Source organism: Zeugodacus cucurbitae, chromosome 6, assembly GCF_028554725.1.
Source record: "Zeugodacus cucurbitae isolate PBARC_wt_2022May chromosome 6, idZeuCucr1.2, whole genome shotgun sequence".
NCBI classification, from domain to species: Eukaryota; Metazoa; Arthropoda; class Insecta; order Diptera; family Tephritidae; genus Zeugodacus; species Zeugodacus cucurbitae.
In genome coordinates this window covers 37707132-37727715 of record NC_071671.1, presented here as the reverse complement: position 1 = coordinate 37727715, position 20584 = coordinate 37707132, and the positions used below count along the sequence as shown (strand labels likewise).

The following is a 20584-nucleotide window of genomic DNA, read 5'->3' as shown; positions in this document are numbered from 1 at the left end:
AACTTATTTGTTGAAATTTTCTTGCCTTGTTAATGTATAAACATCTGAACAAATTGATTTTGTGGCCAAAAAACAGGCAACTACCTCAAGAAGCCTACATTAATATATATGTACTATGATATATATATCATATTCATTACCCAACTTTATTTATGGACATCTTTTGAATAATTTATATGGACGGGTAGGTTCAAAAGTTAGTCCAAAAACAAACACATTTTTTTAGGAAACTCCGATTTTATTATATTATTATTTGGAAATTTTATAGTTTTATATGTATTTTGTTTCGAAATAAAAATATCTTGAGCTTCATTGCACTTCTTCATCCAATTGAAGTAATTCACTTACAATCAATTGAACAAGTAAAATTTAGAGATTTATCCTGTCGAAAATAGCTCTTTATTAAAAACATTTCAAATCTAAAATATAATATTTTCCGATAAATCGAAATCAAAGTCATTACAACTCGATTCTTGACTAATTTTTTCCTGATTCGATATTTTTTTGCGAATGCTTTGTTTGGCGATGTTTGGTGTCTAGTGATTCAACAACATTCTAGTCGATTACAAACTTTAAAACTGTTTCATTTATTTTTTGAACAATTGCAACACACGGGCGAAGTAAGTCAATACATTTTTTTACAGCACCATTTATATACATATTTATACTGTTTCCACATGCATGCATGCATACATATAACAAAGTTATAATATATTACAATATATTGTACCTACACAGATTCACTTATTATTGATTCCGAGGTACTATCCGGACCCAAAACCCACCAATAGGATTAATTTGGAATCCACGAACATCGTCCATTATATTCTCCACCGTTTTCGGAGAACGTTCGAACTTGAAGTCCAAAATCATATAGTACATCATGGCCTTGACTTGCATCAGTGCGTATCGATTACCTGTATTCGAAAATGATTACACAATCCACCAGTAGATAACTGTTTATTGTTACTCACCAATGCACATACGCGGTCCCACACCAAAGGGTAAATAAGTGTAAGGCTTAATATTGTCTTTGTTAGCATCACTAAATCGTTCAGGATTGAAAGAGTTGGGATCTTCATAGTATCTTTCGTCGTTATGCAATCCCACCACCGGAAACCATACACAGTCACCAGCCTTAAATTTAAATATCACATTGCCATGGTCATCGGTGAGATCATAATCTTTAGAACATAAGCGATCAATCGCTCCCGCAAAGGACCATTTGCGTAATGTTTCGGAAGTGACCATGTCCATGTACTTCATTTTCGTCACTGCCTCATAGGTTAAGGGTTTTCCATTAAGGTCTTCACGCATTTCCAATGCCTCTTCGTATAAACGTTCTTGCACATCAGGATTTTCCATTAACTCATGACAAATTGCCGCGGTGAAGTTGGCATTATTTTCAAATGCAGCGAAAAAGAAAATGAAGCACTGTGCTACTAAGTCGTCATCGGACCAATTTTGATCAGACTCCTCTTTGGCTTCGATCAATAGCTGGATCATATCCGGTCTATGTATCTTGTGTTCCTGTCGATACTTCATGGTATCTATAACTAGGCGTTTGAAGTAATCCGTCTTTTCTGCATCGAATACTTTAAAACCCAGGAGCTGTAATTAATATATTTTCATTGGAAAACATGATATTTAAGTTATGAATCAAGCATACTTTTTGCACAATGGGCATTGTATTTGAGATAAAGAACTTGAGCATTTGTTTGCCACGAAAATTGACGACCCCTTGTCCGATTGAATAAAATTCATTGTTTTGATCCTCGTACGAATTTACTTTCAAGCCAAATGCAGTTGAGGCGATGATATCATTTGACAAACGTGTGAACCAACCTTTCAGTTCTATATCATGACTTTTCCCGCCCTTCGTTGCGTCGTGAAGGCGACTCAAACTCTCGTTGAAACATTCGTTCATTAAGCTAAACATGGTGCGCATCTTGGCGGCGGTAAAGATCGGTGAAAGTGTGTTGCGCATATTCCTCCAGCGCTGGTCCTTCATCACGGTCAGCATTCCGTCAATGAGAGCATCTTCTTCGGATTTAAAGAACGGTACATGATTTACAAAGAAGTCAAAGTCCTTTACAGTCATCTTTTTGATGTAATCTGGATTCTGAACCACAAACATTGGTGAACGAAAATTATAAAAACCGACGATATCACTAAAAATTGGAAAAAATACATAAATGTTGGTTAGCACTTTATTAGTTTTATTCATTTAAGTCTTTTGATTGAAATCAAGTAATTTGACATGATGATATGTGATCAATGCAATGTGCATGCAATTAAACCGTTTGATTTCCTAAAGGCCTTCTATATATACGATTCATAAATATATATAGATATAAATACTTGTGCACGAAAAGTATTCGTCTACAAAAGATTAGTCAACAAGCAATCTTAAACATCTCAGCAGGAAACATGGATTGTATTCAATAAAATCTCTTCAAAAATCACTTCTCCCGTTAAAGATAATTCATATATGTTTAATATCACTTAGGGGTAAGGACAAGTGGGTGTGTATGCGTGTATAGATTGTAACACTATCTTGACACTGAAAAGGCGCGAGCAGTGATATGAAGTAATGATAAGGTTTATAGCAGAAGTCTACTGTGCATAAGATAATAAATATATTTTTGCAATTAAATTAAATTTATACATATATTTAAGTATTTATGAATCATCTCCATTGGTAAATATTATAATCGTCAAACAATATACTAGTTATATATATATATATATATATATATATATATATATATATAAACAATATACTAGTTTTCCATCATAATTTATGAACTAAAGCGGACAAGCGGTGAAAAATACCCGATTTGTGCCAATTATAAAATTTTTAATTATATATTTATCTTACATCACTGTAAGATTTTAATATTTCGCAATAGAGCTTATTGTGATTCATTTCTAAATTAATGATCGTGTTGGAAAAGAAAAAAGTTTATTGTTTATTGAGCACTTGCATTGTGCAATTAACTCGCAAGGCTTTTAAATAATATTGTATTTCATGATGTTCATGCTCAATAGTTCATTTGAAAATATGGATAATGTTCACTTACTGATTTCGGTTGCGTTGATAAAATTTCAATATGGTCTTATTGATACCTTCCCTGTTTAATACGACTGCCCCGGCGTTGCCAGTTAGGGGCCAAGGCTCTTCGTATGGCACGCCACGCTCTTTGAAAGTATTGTATTTAAGAGTGGCCCATTTGTAGAAAATATACAGGAGTAGCAAGGACACTAGTCCCAATTCCATAAACACCATATTGTTAATCCAAGTATCCTCTTTTGCAATATTTAATTTAGAGCTCAATTTTATTTCACGACTGTGCACATTGAGTGTTTAAATAAGACTGAAATCATATATAATTACTGAGACTGCTGGACACGGGAAGAACTGGCCGCCGATGTCATGGAAATGTATTTAACTGCAGTATGCATTACATTGCGCACACTTCGTAGATGGCAAATTTGCCTTTGTTGTTGAATTCCTTCTAAGTTACTATCACTTGTATGTATTCACACATTTGTTGATAAAATAGCTCAAATCACTAATGAATGAGAGCGAAAGCTATTTGAGCGACTGAATGGCGAGTAATGATCTCTCGGCTTCGCGAAATGTTTGCAAACAAGTAACTAATAAATTAAATAAACGAACAAGTGTATAAATGTGTTGTACATATGTTTAATAAGCTACATAAGACACAGTGAGAAACGTTGGACAAATTGTATTCGTTGTTGGCGAAAGTTTTGAATCAATCGCGCTCATAAGTATATACCAGTACTTAGGTTTTATAAAAAAAATACAAATTTTCGTATTAGTATACATTATTGATAAGATTAATTATTGAAATGATCTAGGATCTTGATATTAGGTTCTTTGTTTAGTTCGTTATTCGTTAAGTTTAGTTCTGGTATTTTGGCGTTGCCCACTTATGGGTCAAAAACCATAACTCAGGAACTACTCGAAATTCTTGACACCCTGATGACACGGATGGAAAATAGGCGAAATCGGTTCACAGTCGTTCCATATAACTCAATTTTGAATTCTGATTCCTTCACTTTATAATGTATGCATAAGGAAGCGATGGAGTTAGCGGAATAAAACTTTACACAAATACTGTATATCATCTGTGGTTTCACTTGTTTGATTTGTCGAAATCGAACTATAACTTTTCAAGGCCCCGGATATCGTACATGAAGAACTCAGTGCCTAATGGTAATTTTTCATCGAAGAGATCGTTAAATTTCTCAGATATTTTAATGTAATTCAGAGGAAATTTTTTTCAAACGAATTTTTCTAATAGTATGTGTCTGTTCGAAAAATCATTAAAATCGGGTCATAACTTCCCCTAGCTCCCCATATACCTAATTATAGGATTTTCAAAAATAAGGTGGGCTAAGGTGGGTCACATATACATATGTGTGATATCTTAGCAAAATCAAGTGAGCGTATAGTCGTGGATATAGTGTACCTTGGTGGTGAAAATTAGTGATCTCAGTTCAGGAATTACCTCAGCCGAATATATGTGTCAAATTATTATACTCAGGGTTTTGTATCACAAATACTGTGGTACGAAAATTAAAAAAATCCGGCCATGATACAGTAAAATAAGTAGAATGTGTGAACATATAAAGCTACATAAATATATATGTATGTATATTTGTATTATTTAACCTCTAATGACACAAAACTTATGATTTTCTAATATCTACATATTCTAAATTCTATTATTGTTGTACTATTATGTATGAATATCAATTCCATTTTAAATAATGTCGCTGAGTATTGTGTACGTAGAGCGCTGTGCTTCGTGAACGCTGCAAAAAGTTCTCAGAAAAAGGTTAGACAACAATAAAGTGAAATTAAAATGTTTAATGCCCACTCTAAACTAGTAAACATTTGTATTGGCTTCTCTGCTCTTAAATTTTACTCTCTCTCACTCTTGTTTCGCTCTTGTTTTCATAAACACAAGCTAGAACTTATCAAATTATCGATTCCGCAAACATTATGGAAGAAAATAAGAGCTCCCTGTTCTTTATTCAAGCACTAAAAACATTGTGTGGCTAGATATTTTGTTTTGACTCGTACACACCCATACATAAGTATGTTTTATTCGGAATAGCACAACCGACGAACTTTGTACCGCCAAATGATCTATGTATGTATTGTGTTATGTCTTAGTTAAAATATTTTTTTGTATATATCTTGCAAACCAATTAAGCTATATAAACCAAACTTTCTGTAGTCGTTTCTTTTAGCTATTTCCTTATACAGTCCAATGAAAGAAATCGGATAATAACCACGCCCAACTCCCATACAAAGGTTAGGTTGAAAATTACTAAACGTGAGATTACTCACTAACGAAAAACGTCAGAAACACTTATGGGTCAAAAACCATATCTCAGGAGCTACTAGACCGATTTCAATGAAATTCGGTATATAGCACTTTCCTAACACCCTGATGATATGGGCGAAATCGGTTCACAAGCACACCAACTTCCCATATAACTAAATTCTGAATTCCATATGATTCGTTCACTTTATAATATATACATAAGGGACCGATGAAGATAGCGAAATAAAACTTTACACTAATACTGTATATTATCTGTGGCTTCACATATGGAAAACTTTTCGAAATCGGACTATAACTTTTCAAGGCCCCGGGTATCTACATGACACACTCAGTCCCTTTCAGATATTTTAATTTAATTCAGAGGAAATTATTTTCTCCTAATTGTGTGTCTCTGTTCCAAAAATTATTAAAATCGGATCAGAACTTCCCTAGCTCCCATATACCTAATAATGTGTTGGCTTTATTCCGCATATATCGGTTAATATGTGAGATATCGCAGCAAAATTAAGTGAGCATATAGTCTTGTATATAGTGTAGCTTGGTGGGGGAAATTAGTAAAAATCGGTTTAGGAATTACATCAGCCCTCTTATTCCATACTCGTATATGATGATTTTCGTTATTCTATTGGACTTTATGCCGAATATATGGGTCAAATTGTGTGTTATCTTAATAAAATTAAATAAATAAATTGCGAGAGTATGACATGTTCGGTCACACCCGAACTTAGCCTTTCCTTACTTGTTTTGTTATGCTTTTAAATGATTAATGATGAAATAAAATCAAAACAAACGAGTAAGGACTGGGTCAAGTCAGGAGATTTGTGTTCTTCCACACTCTATCTATTAAACTAATTATATTAATTTTAACACCAGCCCCCACTATTCGATTCTAGTGTGCTCTTCGGATGTGGGCATATTTCTAGATACGAAATGAATTTTTCAGAAATTTTATTACTTATTTCAATATTTCGGTTCAGCGAATCAGATATTATCTAAAGCGATTTACTTCTTGGGCTGTAAATGATATAATTAACTAACTCGATTTCATTTTATTTGTTTTTGACCGATTCTGTTATTTATTTGACATTTTTATTTACTGATGGTCATACTATCAATTGGTCAAATGTTTTGAAAGAAATTATATTTGAACTAAAATGCAAAGACTGGACATAATATTGCTGAAGTCACTCTGAGTTTATTGGTAATGAGTATCTTTAGTGGATGAAACTAAAATAATGGATATGAAATCTGCATCTCTTTTCCCACGAAAATGTTAATGTATAAACAAAGAATCCTTTAAACACGAATTGTTTTCATATTATTTACCGAGGCGGACAGCGTATATAGAACACCAAAGGGGTGTGTTCTATGATTTCTACACTTTGTTGCTATTGATATATGTAAGTACATATAACAAATGTTATAAAATAACACCATTTAATGAGATTTAATTATATTTTAGAATTTCATTTATCGCTTCTTATCAATTGCTGCATTCAAACAAATCATGTACCTAATGTACTACGCTAAGTACGTGCCATGTAATCTAATCATACAATTTTTGCAACGTTTCCATTGTGGTCAATATCATAGGTAAAACGCTTGTTGCATCGGCTTCTATTAGCTTTGGAATATTGATTTCTGTTTTAAAACAAGTTATGACGAAACCTTGAGAGTCAAGAGTCAAATTTGTGTTTTTGAATTTAGCATCATTGGTATTACGTGTTTTCACTGGTTTTTCTGTCAATCAATCAATCTGTTATAAAGAATCTTTATGAGAGGAAAGTGTGGTTATTATATGTATATGTACAAAGGCCTTTATTATACTCTAGCAACAAAGTTGCTACGAGAATATAATAGTTTTGTTCACATAACGTTTGTTTGTAAGTCCTAAACCTAAGCAAGTTAGATATACGGTTATATATACCAAAGTGATCAGGGTGAGGAGTAAAGTTAAAATCCGGATGTCTGTCTGTCCGTCCGTGCAAGCTGTAACTTGAGTAAAAATTGAGATATCTTGATAAAACTTGGTACACGTGTTTCTTGGTACCATAAGAAGGTTGAGTTCGAGGATGGGCAAAATCAGACCACTGCGACGCCCACAAAATGGCGAAAACCGAAAACCTATAAAGTGGCATAACCTAATCATAAATAAAGTTATGAAAATAAAATTTGGTACAGAGTACGGTACGGTTCACAAGCACGACTACTTTCCGTATAACTCAATTTTCAATTCCATCTGATTCCTTCACTTTATAATGTATACATAAGGAACCAATGAAGATAGCGAAATAAAAATGTACACAAATATTGCATATCATCTGTGGTTTCACTTGTGAAAAAATTCTCGAAATCGGACAATAACTTTTCAAGGTCCCGGATATGGAACATTGTTCAAATATCATTGAGCATGCATTCTTTTAAGTCTTAGCAAAGCCGAGGTGCTATAAAACATAAATATGTATACATAAATAAACACATAAACATATATAAATTAATATGCAACAAGCATACATTATATGTTGCATGCAGGCTTCCATATTCAATACGCATGCACTCAACTATTAATAAACAAACATATTTATATGTATGCACAAGATAACCTATTGGTTATAAAAATACATTTGGGCAATTGCTTGTGTGCATTTGAATGACCCCTTATCGTGCAACATATAAAATATACATATAGACATACACAAATACACATATAATTAGTTACTTAAGATGTATTCAAAATTGTATTTAGGCGATGACAAAATGAAAATAAAACAAGTAAGGAAGGGCTAAGTTCGGGTGTAACCGAACATTTTATACTCTCGCAATTTATTGATGTAATTTTATAAAGACAACACAATTCGACCCATATATTCGGCATAAAGTTCAATAGAATAACGAAAATCATCATAAATAGTATATGGGGACTGAGGTAATTCCTAAACCGATTTCACTCGTTTTCACCACCAAGATACATTGTATCGAAGACTATACGATCACTTAATTTAATATTACTTATAATTAGGTATATAGGATCTGGGGGAAGTTATGACCCGATTTTTACCATTTCAGGTACAGAGAGAAACTGTTATAAGAAAAAAATTCAGAGGGAATGAATTACATTAAAATATCTGAGGGATTTACCTATATTTTCGGTGAAAAATTAACCTTAGGCACTGAGTTCTTCATGTTTGATATCAGGGGCCTTGAAAAGTCATGGTCCGATTTTGACAATTTTTCCACAAGTGATGTCACAGCTCAAATACAGTATTTGTGTAAAGTTTTATTCCGCTAGCTTCATTGGTTCCTTATGAATACATTATAAAGTGAACGAATCAGATGGAATTCAAAATTGGGTTATATGGGAAGTAGACGTAGTTGTGAACCGATTTCGCCCATATTCCACCCGTGTCATCAGGGTGTCAAGAAAGTGTTATATACCGAATTTCATTGAAATCGGTCGAATAGTTCTTGAGATATGGTTTTTGACCCATAAGTGGGCGACGCCACGCCCATTTTCCATTTTGTAAAAAAATCTCAGTGCAGCTTTCTTCTGCCATTTCTTATGTAAAATTTGGTGTTTCTGGCGTTTTTCGTTAGGGAGTTAACCCACTTTTCGTAATTTTCAACCTAACTTTTGTATGGGAGGTGGGCGTGGTTATTATCCGATTTCTTTCATTTTTGGACTGTATAAGGAAATGGCTAAAAGAAACGACTGCAGAAAGTTTGGCTTATATAGCTTTATTGGTTTGCGAGTTATATACAAAAAAACTTATTTGAGGGCGGGGTCACGCCCACTTTTCCAAAAAAATTACATCCAAATGTGCCCCTCCCTAATGGGATCCTATGTTCCAAATTTCATTTTCATAACTTTATTTATGGCTTAGTTATGACACTGTATAGGTTTTCGGTTTCCTCCATTTTGTGGGCGTGGCAGTGGACCGATTTTGCCCATTTTCGAAAGCAACCTCCTCAGGGTGCCAAGGAACATGTGTTCCAAGTTTCATTAAGATATCTTAATTTTTACTCAAGTTATCGCTTGCACGGACAGACGGACAGACGGACGGACAGACATCCGGATTTCAAATCTACTCGTCATCCTGATCATTTATGTATATATAACCCCACATCCTCTTATATTTCTTGGTGACACAAACAACCGTTATGTGAACAAAACTATGATACTCTTTGCAACAGGTTGCGAGAGTATAAAAATCAGAATGGGTCAAATTGTGTGTTATCTTAGTAAAAGTATTTCAATAAATTGCGAGAGTATAAAATGTTCGGTTGCACCCGAACTGAGCCTTTCCTTACTTGTTCTGCTCTCGCAACATGTTGCACAGAGTATTATAGTTTTGTTCACATAACGGTTGTTTGTGTCACACAGAAATAAATGAGTTAGACATTAGGTTATATATATGTATATAAATGATCAGCATGACGAGTGGAGTTAAAATCCGGATGTCTGTCCGTGCAAGCGGTAACTTGAGTAAAAATTGAGATATCTTAATGAAACTTGGAACACATATTCCTTAGCATTCTGAAGAGGTTGGTATATAAAATGGGCGAAATTGATACATTGCCAGCTCTAACTAAGCCATAAATTGAGCTATTAAAGTAAAATTAAAAAAAAAAAAAAATTAAAATAAAAAGTAAAATTTGGTATGAGGAATCGCACTATGAAGGGGCATATGTGTATGTAATATTTTTGGAGAAGTGGCCGTGGCCCCGCCCCTACTAAGTTTTTAGTACATATCTCGTAAACTGCTAAAGCTATATCAAGGAAACTTTCCAGAGTCGTTTCATTTAGGTACTATCTTATACAGTTAAATAGTGTAGGAAATCGGATTATAACCACGCCCACCTCCCATACAATGGTTATGTTGAAAACTACTAAAAATGCTTTAATTCAGTAAGGAAAACCACCAGAAAACAGAAGGAATTTCATTATAAAGATGGTACGGAAGAGCTGCATTCAAAATGGAATATAAAATTTTAAATGGACGTGGTTCCGCCCACTTATGGGTCAAAAACTCCAATAAAACTATTATTAGGGTTTCCAACTTTCAATGGACTTTATACCATATATATGCCGAATATGTGGTTCAAATTGTTATATTAATAAAATTAAATAAATAAATTGCGAGAGTATAAAATGTTCGGTGACACCCGAACTTAGCCCTTCCTTACTTGTTTATTTTTATTTGGTACACACTCAAGAGTTTTTCCTCTTTAACATAAGCAAAATCGATCCTTCAAGAAGAAATGTGTAATCCAAGTAAGAATCACCAAAACCATGACAATAGTTTTGCCGTTTCAATCATAAATCGATTACGCTCATATCATCCCTTTCAGACCTGAGAAATTCAAGTTTACAGATTTTAACGCCGCTTCGCACAGTTGCTAATATGACCATCATGAATGCAATAAAAATAAGAAAAACAAGTAAGGAAAGGCTAAGTTCGGGTTCAACCGAACATTTTATACTATCGCAATTTATTTAGAGATTTACCTATATTTTCGGTGAAAAATTACCCTTAGGCACTGAGCTCGTCATGTTTGATATCAGGGGCCTTGAAAAGTCATGGTCCGATTTTGACAATTTTTCCACAAGTGATGTCACAGCTCAAATACAGTATTTGTGTAAAGTTTCATTTCGCTATCTTTATCGGTTCCTTATGTATTCATTATAAAGTGAAAGAATCAGAAGGATTTAAAATTGAGTTATATGGGAAGTAGGCGTAGTTGTGAACCGATTTCGCCCACACCAGTGTCATCAGGGTGTCAAGAAAATATGACATACCGAATTTCATTCGAATCTGTCGAGTAATTCCTGAGATATGGTTTTTGACCCATAAGTGGGGAAAGTGCCCAAATTTTACATAAGAAATGGCAGAAAGAAGCTGCACTGAGATTTTTTTTACAAAATGGAAAATGGGTGAGGCGTCGCCCACTTATGGGTCAAAAACCATATATCAAGAACTACTCGATCGATTTCAATGAAATTCGGTATATAACACTTTCTTGACACCCTAATGACACGGGTGGAATAGGGGCGAAATCGGTTCACAACCACGCCTACTTCTCATATAACTCAATTTTGAATTATTCTGATTCGTTCACTTTATAATATAATATATACATTCAGAACCAATGAAGACATCGGAATAAAACTGTACACAAATACTGTATTTGCTGTGACATCACTTGTGAAAAAATGGTCAAAATCGAACCATGACTTTTCAAGGCCCTTGATATCGAACATGAAGAACTCGGTGCCTAACAATAATTTTTCACCGTCGAATTGTGATATCTTTATAAAATGACATCAATAAATTGCGAGAGTATAAAATGTTCGGTTGCACCCGAACTTAGCCTTTCCTTACTTGTTATTTAAAATTTTGTTGTGCAATGAATAAATTGACAAATAATGTGTGTTTAAAATTACTTTTTGCTGGTGGTCAATATTTGCCTACTTTACTATAGGGTTTATATTGCAGTAATTATTGAATTCTGATTACATCTGAGTCAAATTACACAAATTTAAATTCTATTCCATTAGAATTTTCACTTTATAATATATAAATCCAGCTGGAATTAATATAGCGGAATAAACTTTGCACTATATCTATAATTTGTCGAAAACGGGCTATAACTTTTCAAAGCCCCAAATACCGAACATGAGGATCTCAGTGCAGTAGATCTCTCAGATATTCTACAAAAATTTAGATAATTTTTTCCTTGCAATAATATTCTTCTGTGCTAAAAATAGGTAAAATGGGGTCAAAACTTCCCCTAGCCCGCATATAACTAAGGTCAAATCTCTTGGGCTTTATAAAGGGTATATCGGTTAATATGTGAGAGATCCTAGAGGAATTAAGTGAAATTTTAGATTTTTCAATGTAGCTAAATATAATGATTTTCGATATTCTTGTGGACTTAATGACAAAAATATGGGTCAAGTTATGTGTCTGGTTATTAAGTTCTCTCCCCCTAGGTCCAATTTATCCAATATAGCGAGTAGAGAGTCCTCAATTCTTTTAATTAATATAATACGTAATGATTTGGCTTGTGTGCTTCCGATATATAATTTAGAGGCACAGAGGGTTTAATTGAATTTTTCAATTTTTGATCAGGGTGTTATAGTTAAAACATTCCTTATATATTTTAAAATGTTTTGTTTTTTTTTAACTAAAATATGTATGTAATCACTTTGGACAACTTAATTAGCAAAATTAAATTTTCATCTTTCCAGACAACATAATGGACGAAATAATTTTTCAGAGCTCTAATCAAAATTCTGTATACGTGCTCAATTCTAATTACCGATATTATGGGGTAAGGTAAAAAATGAATCACACCACAAGCATACAAGTACTTGAACAAGCATATAAATACTTAAAACAAAAGTTAAAAATTGGCATAACAACATTTATTTTACTACTCACACAAAAAGTACATTTATAATCCTTGCTAACAATTAGTTTTCGCTTCATTAGAACTTTACCCGCCTAAATATGATCGATCCGCATGACGTGATCAGTAAAAATCAGTCACAATGTCAACACTCATCGCCTACGAGATCTGCCCAACGCAGATTTTCTGCCGGGACCCAACCATTGCAGCATAAACTATGTAATTTTGGCAATTTTTGCGACATACCGGAAGCAATTCGAAAACCTGTCACGACATCGCCACCCTTTCTGCCAACGGCAGCGTTAACAACAAACTCGTCTGCGACGAGATGTCTGGCTCCCACGGATGCTTTCCACAAATTCTTAAATTGCAGTTACGTAACAAATGTGGGCGTTTGCGACAACTTCCATGCACCGCATGCCGATTGCTGTTGTGAAGAAGGAGCCGGTGTCGGTACAGATGCGAACCTGATACAAAACATCAGCAAAATCAAACCTAATAACAGCAACAAGAAGAAAAGTATTAACTTGAAACCTTCGCTAATCGCAAAGAAAACGAAATTCCGCAAATTTATAGAAGAGGAAAAATGGAGAACTACCGATGAGTGCATTATGGAAAACGAGCAACAGTATAAGTGAGTTTGTTAACAAATATTAATATTATCTTAATATATAAAAATCACGTGTCACGTTGTTTGTTTTCGATGGACTCTTAAACTACTGAACCGATTTTAATGAAATTTTTAACACTGTGTGCAGTTTGGTTCAACTTGAAAGATAGGATAGTTTATAACTCTCCTTATAGTCGCATTATTTATTTATTGCAAATTATTTGTTTATTATTAGCAAAGAGCTATCCACCAGTTGGTGGCGCTAAGTGCGCTATGTTACAGTAGATGGCGCTACATTTCTTTCTAAATTTTCATGGATTTAGGCTGTCATAACAAAAGCTGCCACTTGCTAAAAACATTAAATGAAAATGCGTTGTTTGAAGTTTATATTATTTGTGGTAAAGTTATACGAATCTATGACTTCCAATATTCTAAATTTGAGAAAAAATCACATACAATCCGTGAAATAAATAAAGTTATGTACATATGTATGGTCAGAAAAATAAGCAATGCTGCCACTCTTTTCCAGTAAATCTTCCTCGAATTTGGGAGATTTCAGAGGAATTTAGGAAATCGCAGAGTTAATTTCTGCATGTATTTCCTAGATGCAAAAAAAAAATTTCATTTATTTGCATTTAGGCTAATGCCCGGTTTCACAGTCCATACTTAAGTTGTGCCTAAATAAAATCTTAGCTAAGTATTGTTGCAAACTGAGTAGTCGTTTGCGTTTCACAGTCAATGCTTAATTTCTATAAAATTTTATTATGATATATGGCAACGTTATGGGCAACATATGTTTTACAAATGTCATTCATAAAAATATGTTTGAAATATTTAAATTATAACAGACAATACATAAATTTGCGAGGAAAATTATATCAAAAATTGATGAAAACAACAAAAGATCCCCAAATTTCATCACTAGCGAGTCGGAGCACCTATGGGAACTGAAGGAAAAGTATAAGCTGTTATTGAGTGCAAACGAACGGACACTTGCCCTACGCTACGAAAGATGTCGCTGAAAATTCAAAGCAAATTCAAAACAAAAATCAGCTGTTATTTAAGCATTGCTTAAGCCTCCCAAATTAAATGTTACATGTTATCAACTAACAATTTTGTAATTAACTTATTGTTAAAAACTTTAATATAAAATCAAAAATGAACTATTTTATGAAAATTTGTGCTTATTATCAACTCTACGAAAATTTTCATCAATAATTTTAAAAATTTTGACCTCAAGTTCAAATCTCAACCCCGTGGATTTTTATACCAGATATATACTAAGGTGGATGGAGTCATATGTAGAAGTTCACGTAAGTGAGGAAAGTTTCTGACTGTCATTCACTTGGGAGTGGCCAGGAACGATTCCTTTACATGTGGCTCAAGCAGCTCACGACTTCCGGTCTTAGACCAAGTATCCTCTGGGTAGCTAACAGACATCCGTTTGGAGGCGAGCTAAAGTGAGAAGGCGAAACCCGCCTATGCGGTTGTGCGTAGGGTTTGGGACCCACCACATAAAAACACCCCCCAATGAAAAAGAAAAAACAGCCTCGGATGAGAGACCCCAATTTTGATGACGACCACTGCAAACGTTTAAAGGACAACGAAATAAGGGCATGCACCTGGAATGTCCGGACCCTTAATTGGGAAGGTGCCTCTGCCCAGCTGGTTGATGTCCTCGTAAGAGTAAAGGCTGACATCACCGCAATCCAAGAAATGCGATGGACGGGACAAGGACGGAAGAAGGTGGGTCCTTGTGACATCTACTACAGCGGCCATATAAAGGAGCGCAAATTCGGTGTGGGGTTCGTGGTGAGAGAGAGACTCCGTCGTCGAGTCCTGGCATTCACTCCGGTGGATGAACGTCTAGCCACAATCCGCATCAAAGCGAGTTTTTCAACATATCGCTGATTTGCGCCCACGCCCCGACGGAAGAGAAGGACGAAGTGATCAAAGATATCTTCTATGAGCGCCTAGAACGTACCTATGAGCGCCTAGAACGTACCTATGAGCGCTGCCCCCGCCACGATGTCAAAATCGTGCTTGGCGATTTCAACGCTAGGGTGGGTAAAGAAGGTGTCTTTGGCACAACAGTCGGAAAATTCAGCCTCCATGACGAAACATCACCAAACGGTCTGAGGCTGATCGACTTCGCCGGGGCCCGAAATATGGTCGTCTGTAGTACTAGATTCCAGCATAAGAAAATCCATCAAGCTACTTGGCGGTCCCCGGATCGAATCACTCGCAACCAGATCGATCATGTTGTGATAGATGGACGACATGTCTCCAGTGTTTTTGATGTGCGTACGCTTCGTGGTCCCAACATCGACTCGGACCACTATCTTGTAGCAGCTAAGATACGCACCCGCCTCTGTGTAGAAAAGCGTACACGTCAACAAACACAAGGAAGGTTCGACATCGAGAAGCTGCAATCACAACCGACAGCCGAACGATTTTCTACTCGACTTGCACTCCTGCTCTCTGAGAGCACTCATCAGCATCTCGGTATAAGGGAGCTGTGGGACGGCATATCAAACTCCTTACGTACAGCTGCAACCGAAACCATTGGTTTTCGGAAAAGTCAAAAAAACAGCTGGTATGATGAGGATTGTCGTCTCGCAGTGGAGAGAAAACAGACTGCCTACCTCGCAATGTTGCGATCGACCGCAACACGAGCGGGATGGGAAAGATACCGAGAGCTGAAGAGGGAAGCGAGACGCATTTGCAGACAAAAAAAGAAAGAGCCCGAAATGCGTGAGTATGAAGAGCTTGACAAGCTGGCCGACAGGGGTAATGCTCGAAAATTTTACGAAAAGATCCGGCGACTAACTGAAGGTTTCAAGACCGGAGCGCACTCCTGTAGTACCCCCAGAGGTGATCTAGTTATTGATGACCAGAGTATACTGAGTTTGTGGAGGGAACACTTCTCCAGCCTGCTGAATGGCAGTGAAAGTACAACACCAGGAGATGGCGAACCCGATTCCCCAATCGACGACGATGGAGCAGATGTTCCATTGCCCGACCGTGAAGAAATTCGAATAGCAATTACCCGCTTGAAGAACAATAAGGCGGCGGGTGCCGATGGATTACCGGCCGAGCTATTCAAATACGGCGGCGAAGAGGTGATAAGGTGCTTGCATCAGCTTCTTTGTAGAATATGGTCGGAAGAAAGCATGCCTGACGATTGGAATCTCAGTGTACTCTGCCCAATACACAAAAAGGGAGACCCCACAATTTGCGCCAATTACCGTGGGATAAGCCTCCTCAACATCGCGTATAAGGTTCTGTCGAGCGTATTGTGTGAAAGACTAAAGCCCACCGTCAACAAACTGATTGGACCTTATCAGTGTGGCTTTAGACCTGGAAAATCAACAACGGACCAGATATTCACCATGCGCCAAATTTTGGAGAAGACCCGTGAAAATAGGATCGACACACACCATCTCTTTGTCGACTTTAAAGCTGCTTTCGACAGCACGAAAAGGAGCTGCCTTTATGCCGCGATGTCTGAATTTGGTATCCCCACAAAACTAATACGGCTGTGTAAGCTGACGTTGAGCAACACCAAAAGCTCCGTCAGGATCGGGAAGGACCTCTCCGAGCCGTTCGATACCAGACGAGGTTTCAGACAAGGGGACTCACTCTCGTGTGATTTCTTTAACCTGATGCTGGAGAAAATAATACGAGCTGCAGAGCTAAACAGAGAAGGTACAATCTTCTATAAGAGTGTACAGCTACTGGCGTACGCCGATGATATCGATATCATTGGAAACAACACCCGCGCCGTTAGTTCTGCTTTCTCCAGACTGGATAAGGAAGCGAAAGGTATGGGTCTGGTGGTGAACAAGGAAAAACGAAATATCTCCTGTCGTCAAACAAACAGTCAGCGCATTCGCGTCTTGGCTCCCACGTCACTGTTGACAGTCATAACTTTGAAGTTGTAGATAATTTCGTCTACCTGGGAACCAGCATTAACAGCAATAACAATGTCAGCCTGGAAATCCAACGCAGAATCACTCTTGCCAACAGGTGCTATGTGGACGATGTCAACATCCGATGAGACGGCACTAGGAGTTTTCGAGAGAAAGGTTTTGCGGAAGATTTATGGTCCCTTAAGAATTGGCAACGGCGAATACCGCAGACGATGGAACGATGAGCTGTATGTGTTATTCGACGACATAGACATAGTCCAGCGAATAAAAAAACAGCGGCTACGCTGGCTAGGACATGTTGTTCGAATGGATGAAGGTGCTCCAGCTCTGAAAGTATTCGATGCAGTACCCGCTGGTGGAAGCAGAGGAAGAGGGAGACCTCCACTCCGATGGAAGGACCAGGTGGAGAGGGACCTGGCTTCGCTTGGAATAACCAATTGGCGCCAAACTGCCAAAAGGAGAGATGCGTGGCGCGCTGTTTTGGACTCGGCTATAACCGTGTAAGCGGTGTCTACGCCAGTCAAGAAGAAGATATACTAAGGTTTCCGTCTTTATTCATAAATAATAATTTCACTGTAGGGAATAGTTTACTACAACACAGCAAATCTAAAAGTGAGGAAATGTTCATTCTGAGAATTCGAATGATTCAATCCGATTTATCGTTTAAGTTCAAAATTTTACAGTTTCATATGTACATACATAGGTATGTATGTGTCATGTTAGAGTGTTGGAGAGCCATCTTCTTTATTTGTTTACACGCTTCACAACAAAACAAAGAACGAACTTCGCCAAAAATATTTAAATTGATCAGAGACGTTATTCCCTGAATATATTAACATTCCATACAAATAAATGGCCTTGAACAGAGTTCAAAAAGCGTTTTAACTATTTCAAATAAAAATTGGGCGGGGCGAAGTTCGCCGGATCAGCTAGTAATATATATATATATAGGTGGTAAACGAGACATAGAAACACGGGTACACAAATTACTCTAATAACGGTAGACGAAATAAATATTAACTTTTTAAAAAATATCTCTTTAACTTCACCACCTTCACCATCAAATCCAAGCACTTAAATGAACTATTTATATTCCTTTCTTCCCTTAACTTCATTTTATGCCAGCCACAATGTTCGTGTCGATTATACCGGTTCCAGAACACCCACTGAATTTCGTACCAACTCAAGTGTGAAGGAATCAAATGCCGCTGAGTCAACTACACTAACCGCTTCGATGGCCGCAATGGCAACTTGTGGGTCGTTCAACAACATCGTTAAACATTATTGGAATGGCAAAATGGAGGCGGATGCAGCAGGCAGCGGGAGCAAGAAAAAAGAGCAGCAGAACCAATCGAATAATTGGAGCGGAAGTGGTGATAGCAACAATCATCAGCAGCAAACCCAACAACAACTGGAGGTGTTGAAGTCATCCCAGTCGCAAAAACCCAATTATGAGCTTTACAAGGAAGCCGCCGAACTACTTGGATTGCCTTGCACACTTTGTGATAACTGCCGTTGCCTCGAATGTCAGGTATGTAAGTGAGAGTGCGACATTAATATACTCTCGTATACCATAGAATGAGCAGGCCAATTAGTCTAAGGTTTCAAATTCCTTCTTCCTTTTACTTCCTTTACTCTTGCAATGTATTGAAAAACTCAATTGATGGAGCAGATCTAGAGTGTTACAAGTGGTCACTGAACTTGTCTGGGAAAATGTAAACATTTCTTATCCACTTAGTTCAGTCAAGATATCGCACTTGTCGCTAAGAATTTCACTTTTAAGTTAACATACTCGTACGGTTGGATTTGATCCATTTGGTCGGATAGATCTGAGTAAAATCTGATAACAAAAAGTGACGTATGTATGTGTGGTTATGATTGGATTTTGTCTATTTCCTCAGTATACTTATGAGTACAACATTCTGTAGATTTTGATGTACTATCTACTTATTTTAAATATTTAATTTTTTGTGCTTCTAATTCCTTTATAGAGTAGCTACTTTGATTGCGATGACTCGGACAGCTATTCAGAAGTATCCAACTCAGATGAGTACGACGAGGATACCATGAATGTGCTGAACAACTCAGTTGAGCTGGTGATGTATGCTAATTGCTACAGTGATGATACGATGACAGGCAATGGTGTATCGGCAATACAACAACGACAACGGCAAAAAGCTGTTCGGCCTTTTCAGGAGCATCGCCAGTCCAATTTCACTTGCGCTGATGTAAATTGCAATGCAAGAGAATTGTGTGCTGTTGCCCGATATAGTCATAACTTGGCTGTCAGCGACGGCGATGAAACTGCCAATTGCTCTGAGCGAACAGACGCCATCAATCAAAATGGACTGCATTCGATACAATGCAATGACGGCAATGAGCTAGAAAATTGTACAAGTTTCAATGGGCTCAGTTTGAGGGATGCCAACACTGAGATATCGCTAGATACTGGAAGCGATAGGCGAGGATAGAAGCACAGTGCCTGTTGGTTGGTGTTAGAGAGGTAAGTCTTTCTAGTCTCTAACCCATGCAAATAAAGTTAGACATTTTAATTGTTCATTTATTGCGAAACATGTTCGCAAATTCGGGGGTTGTGAAATATTGAATACCGTTAGTTTAAATGTTTCCATAATATTCATATGGCAAAGGCCTTGTCGAGTGGAAACATAATAATAAAGTAATTTTCAGTGTTGCATTTGATTATTAACTAAATTGGTAAAATTATGATGAATTTCCTTTTTAATTTAGTAATGACATTACTTAGAATACTGTCCAAGTTTCATAACATTTTATTGCCTCATTGAAAACAATACATCTAAAAAATACCCGTTATATATTTAACTAGCGGACCCGACACCATTGTCGTCCTCCATGATGTTGAAATCTTTTAGGATATTAAACAAAGTATGAAATGAAACGCACATAAAAGATTTGGTACTCCGACAGTAGCGACATCCAATTATAAAACATTTCCCAATCAAAAACAACCTTTAGATGGTTTAAAAAATTTATAAATTTAAAATTAAATAAAAGAACTATTTAAATCGGACCGAATGGTGACTACAAACCATTTTCGAATTCAGCTAAAGATACACACTAAATTGCATTCCAATCGGTCCAGCCGTTTAGGAGGAGTTCAGTACACACGTACAAAAGAATTTTAAGATATGTATATTGATTTATTGTCCCTGAAATTAAAAATAATAAAATTTTAGTAAAGAGATTACGAAGCTCCATACTCCTACACC

The 20584-nt window shown here is 36.4% G+C and overlaps 2 protein-coding genes across 9 annotated transcripts in view; one reads left to right on the top strand and one right to left on the bottom strand.

Moving 5' to 3' along the window:
- Positions 1–20584, top strand: part of LOC105219838 (uncharacterized) — a 129232-nt gene that overhangs the window by 90969 nt on the left and 17679 nt on the right. For 6 of the 8 annotated variants that reach the window (XM_054235026.1, XM_029045361.2, XM_054235027.1 and 3 more), the window contains 4 exons: positions 12634–12716; positions 12878–13428; positions 18462–18867; positions 19328–19839. In XM_054235026.1, coding sequence (XP_054091001.1) covers positions 12642–12716; positions 12878–13428; positions 18462–18867; positions 19328–19807 — 1512 coding nt within the window. In that variant the 5' untranslated portion in view covers positions 12634–12641 and the 3' untranslated portion in view covers positions 19808–19839. Of the gene's footprint in view, positions 1–6543; positions 6785–12627; positions 12722–12877; positions 13429–18461; positions 18868–19327; positions 19840–20584 lie in introns of those variants that run through there. The other 2 variants (XM_029045362.2, XM_054235029.1) reach the window with 2 other exon arrangements.
- Cyp9b2_0 (cytochrome P450 9b2) lies at positions 560–3429 on the bottom strand. Its single transcript, XM_029045359.2, has 4 exons — positions 3084–3429; positions 1670–2171; positions 975–1611; positions 560–917 (listed from the first exon to the last, which is right to left on the bottom strand). Exons 1-4 carry the CDS (start codon positions 3287–3289, stop codon positions 748–750), a joined length of 1515 nt encoding a protein of 504 aa, XP_028901192.2. The 5' UTR covers positions 3290–3429; the 3' UTR covers positions 560–747.

Bases quoted from the DNA above. Each gene is read 5' to 3' on its own strand.
- Cyp9b2_0 (XM_029045359.2), bottom strand. From the start codon at position 3,289: ATGGTGTTTATGGAATTGGGACTAGTGTCCTTGCTACTCCTGTATATT. The intron at 2,172-3,083 runs GTAAGTGAACAT...TCCAATTTTTAG, and splicing joins TATCAACGCAACCGAAATCA to TGATATCGTCGGTTTTTATA. The intron at 1,612-1,669 runs GTATGCTTGATT...TATTAATTACAG, and splicing joins CAATGCCCATTGTGCAAAAA to CTCCTGGGTTTTAAAGTATT.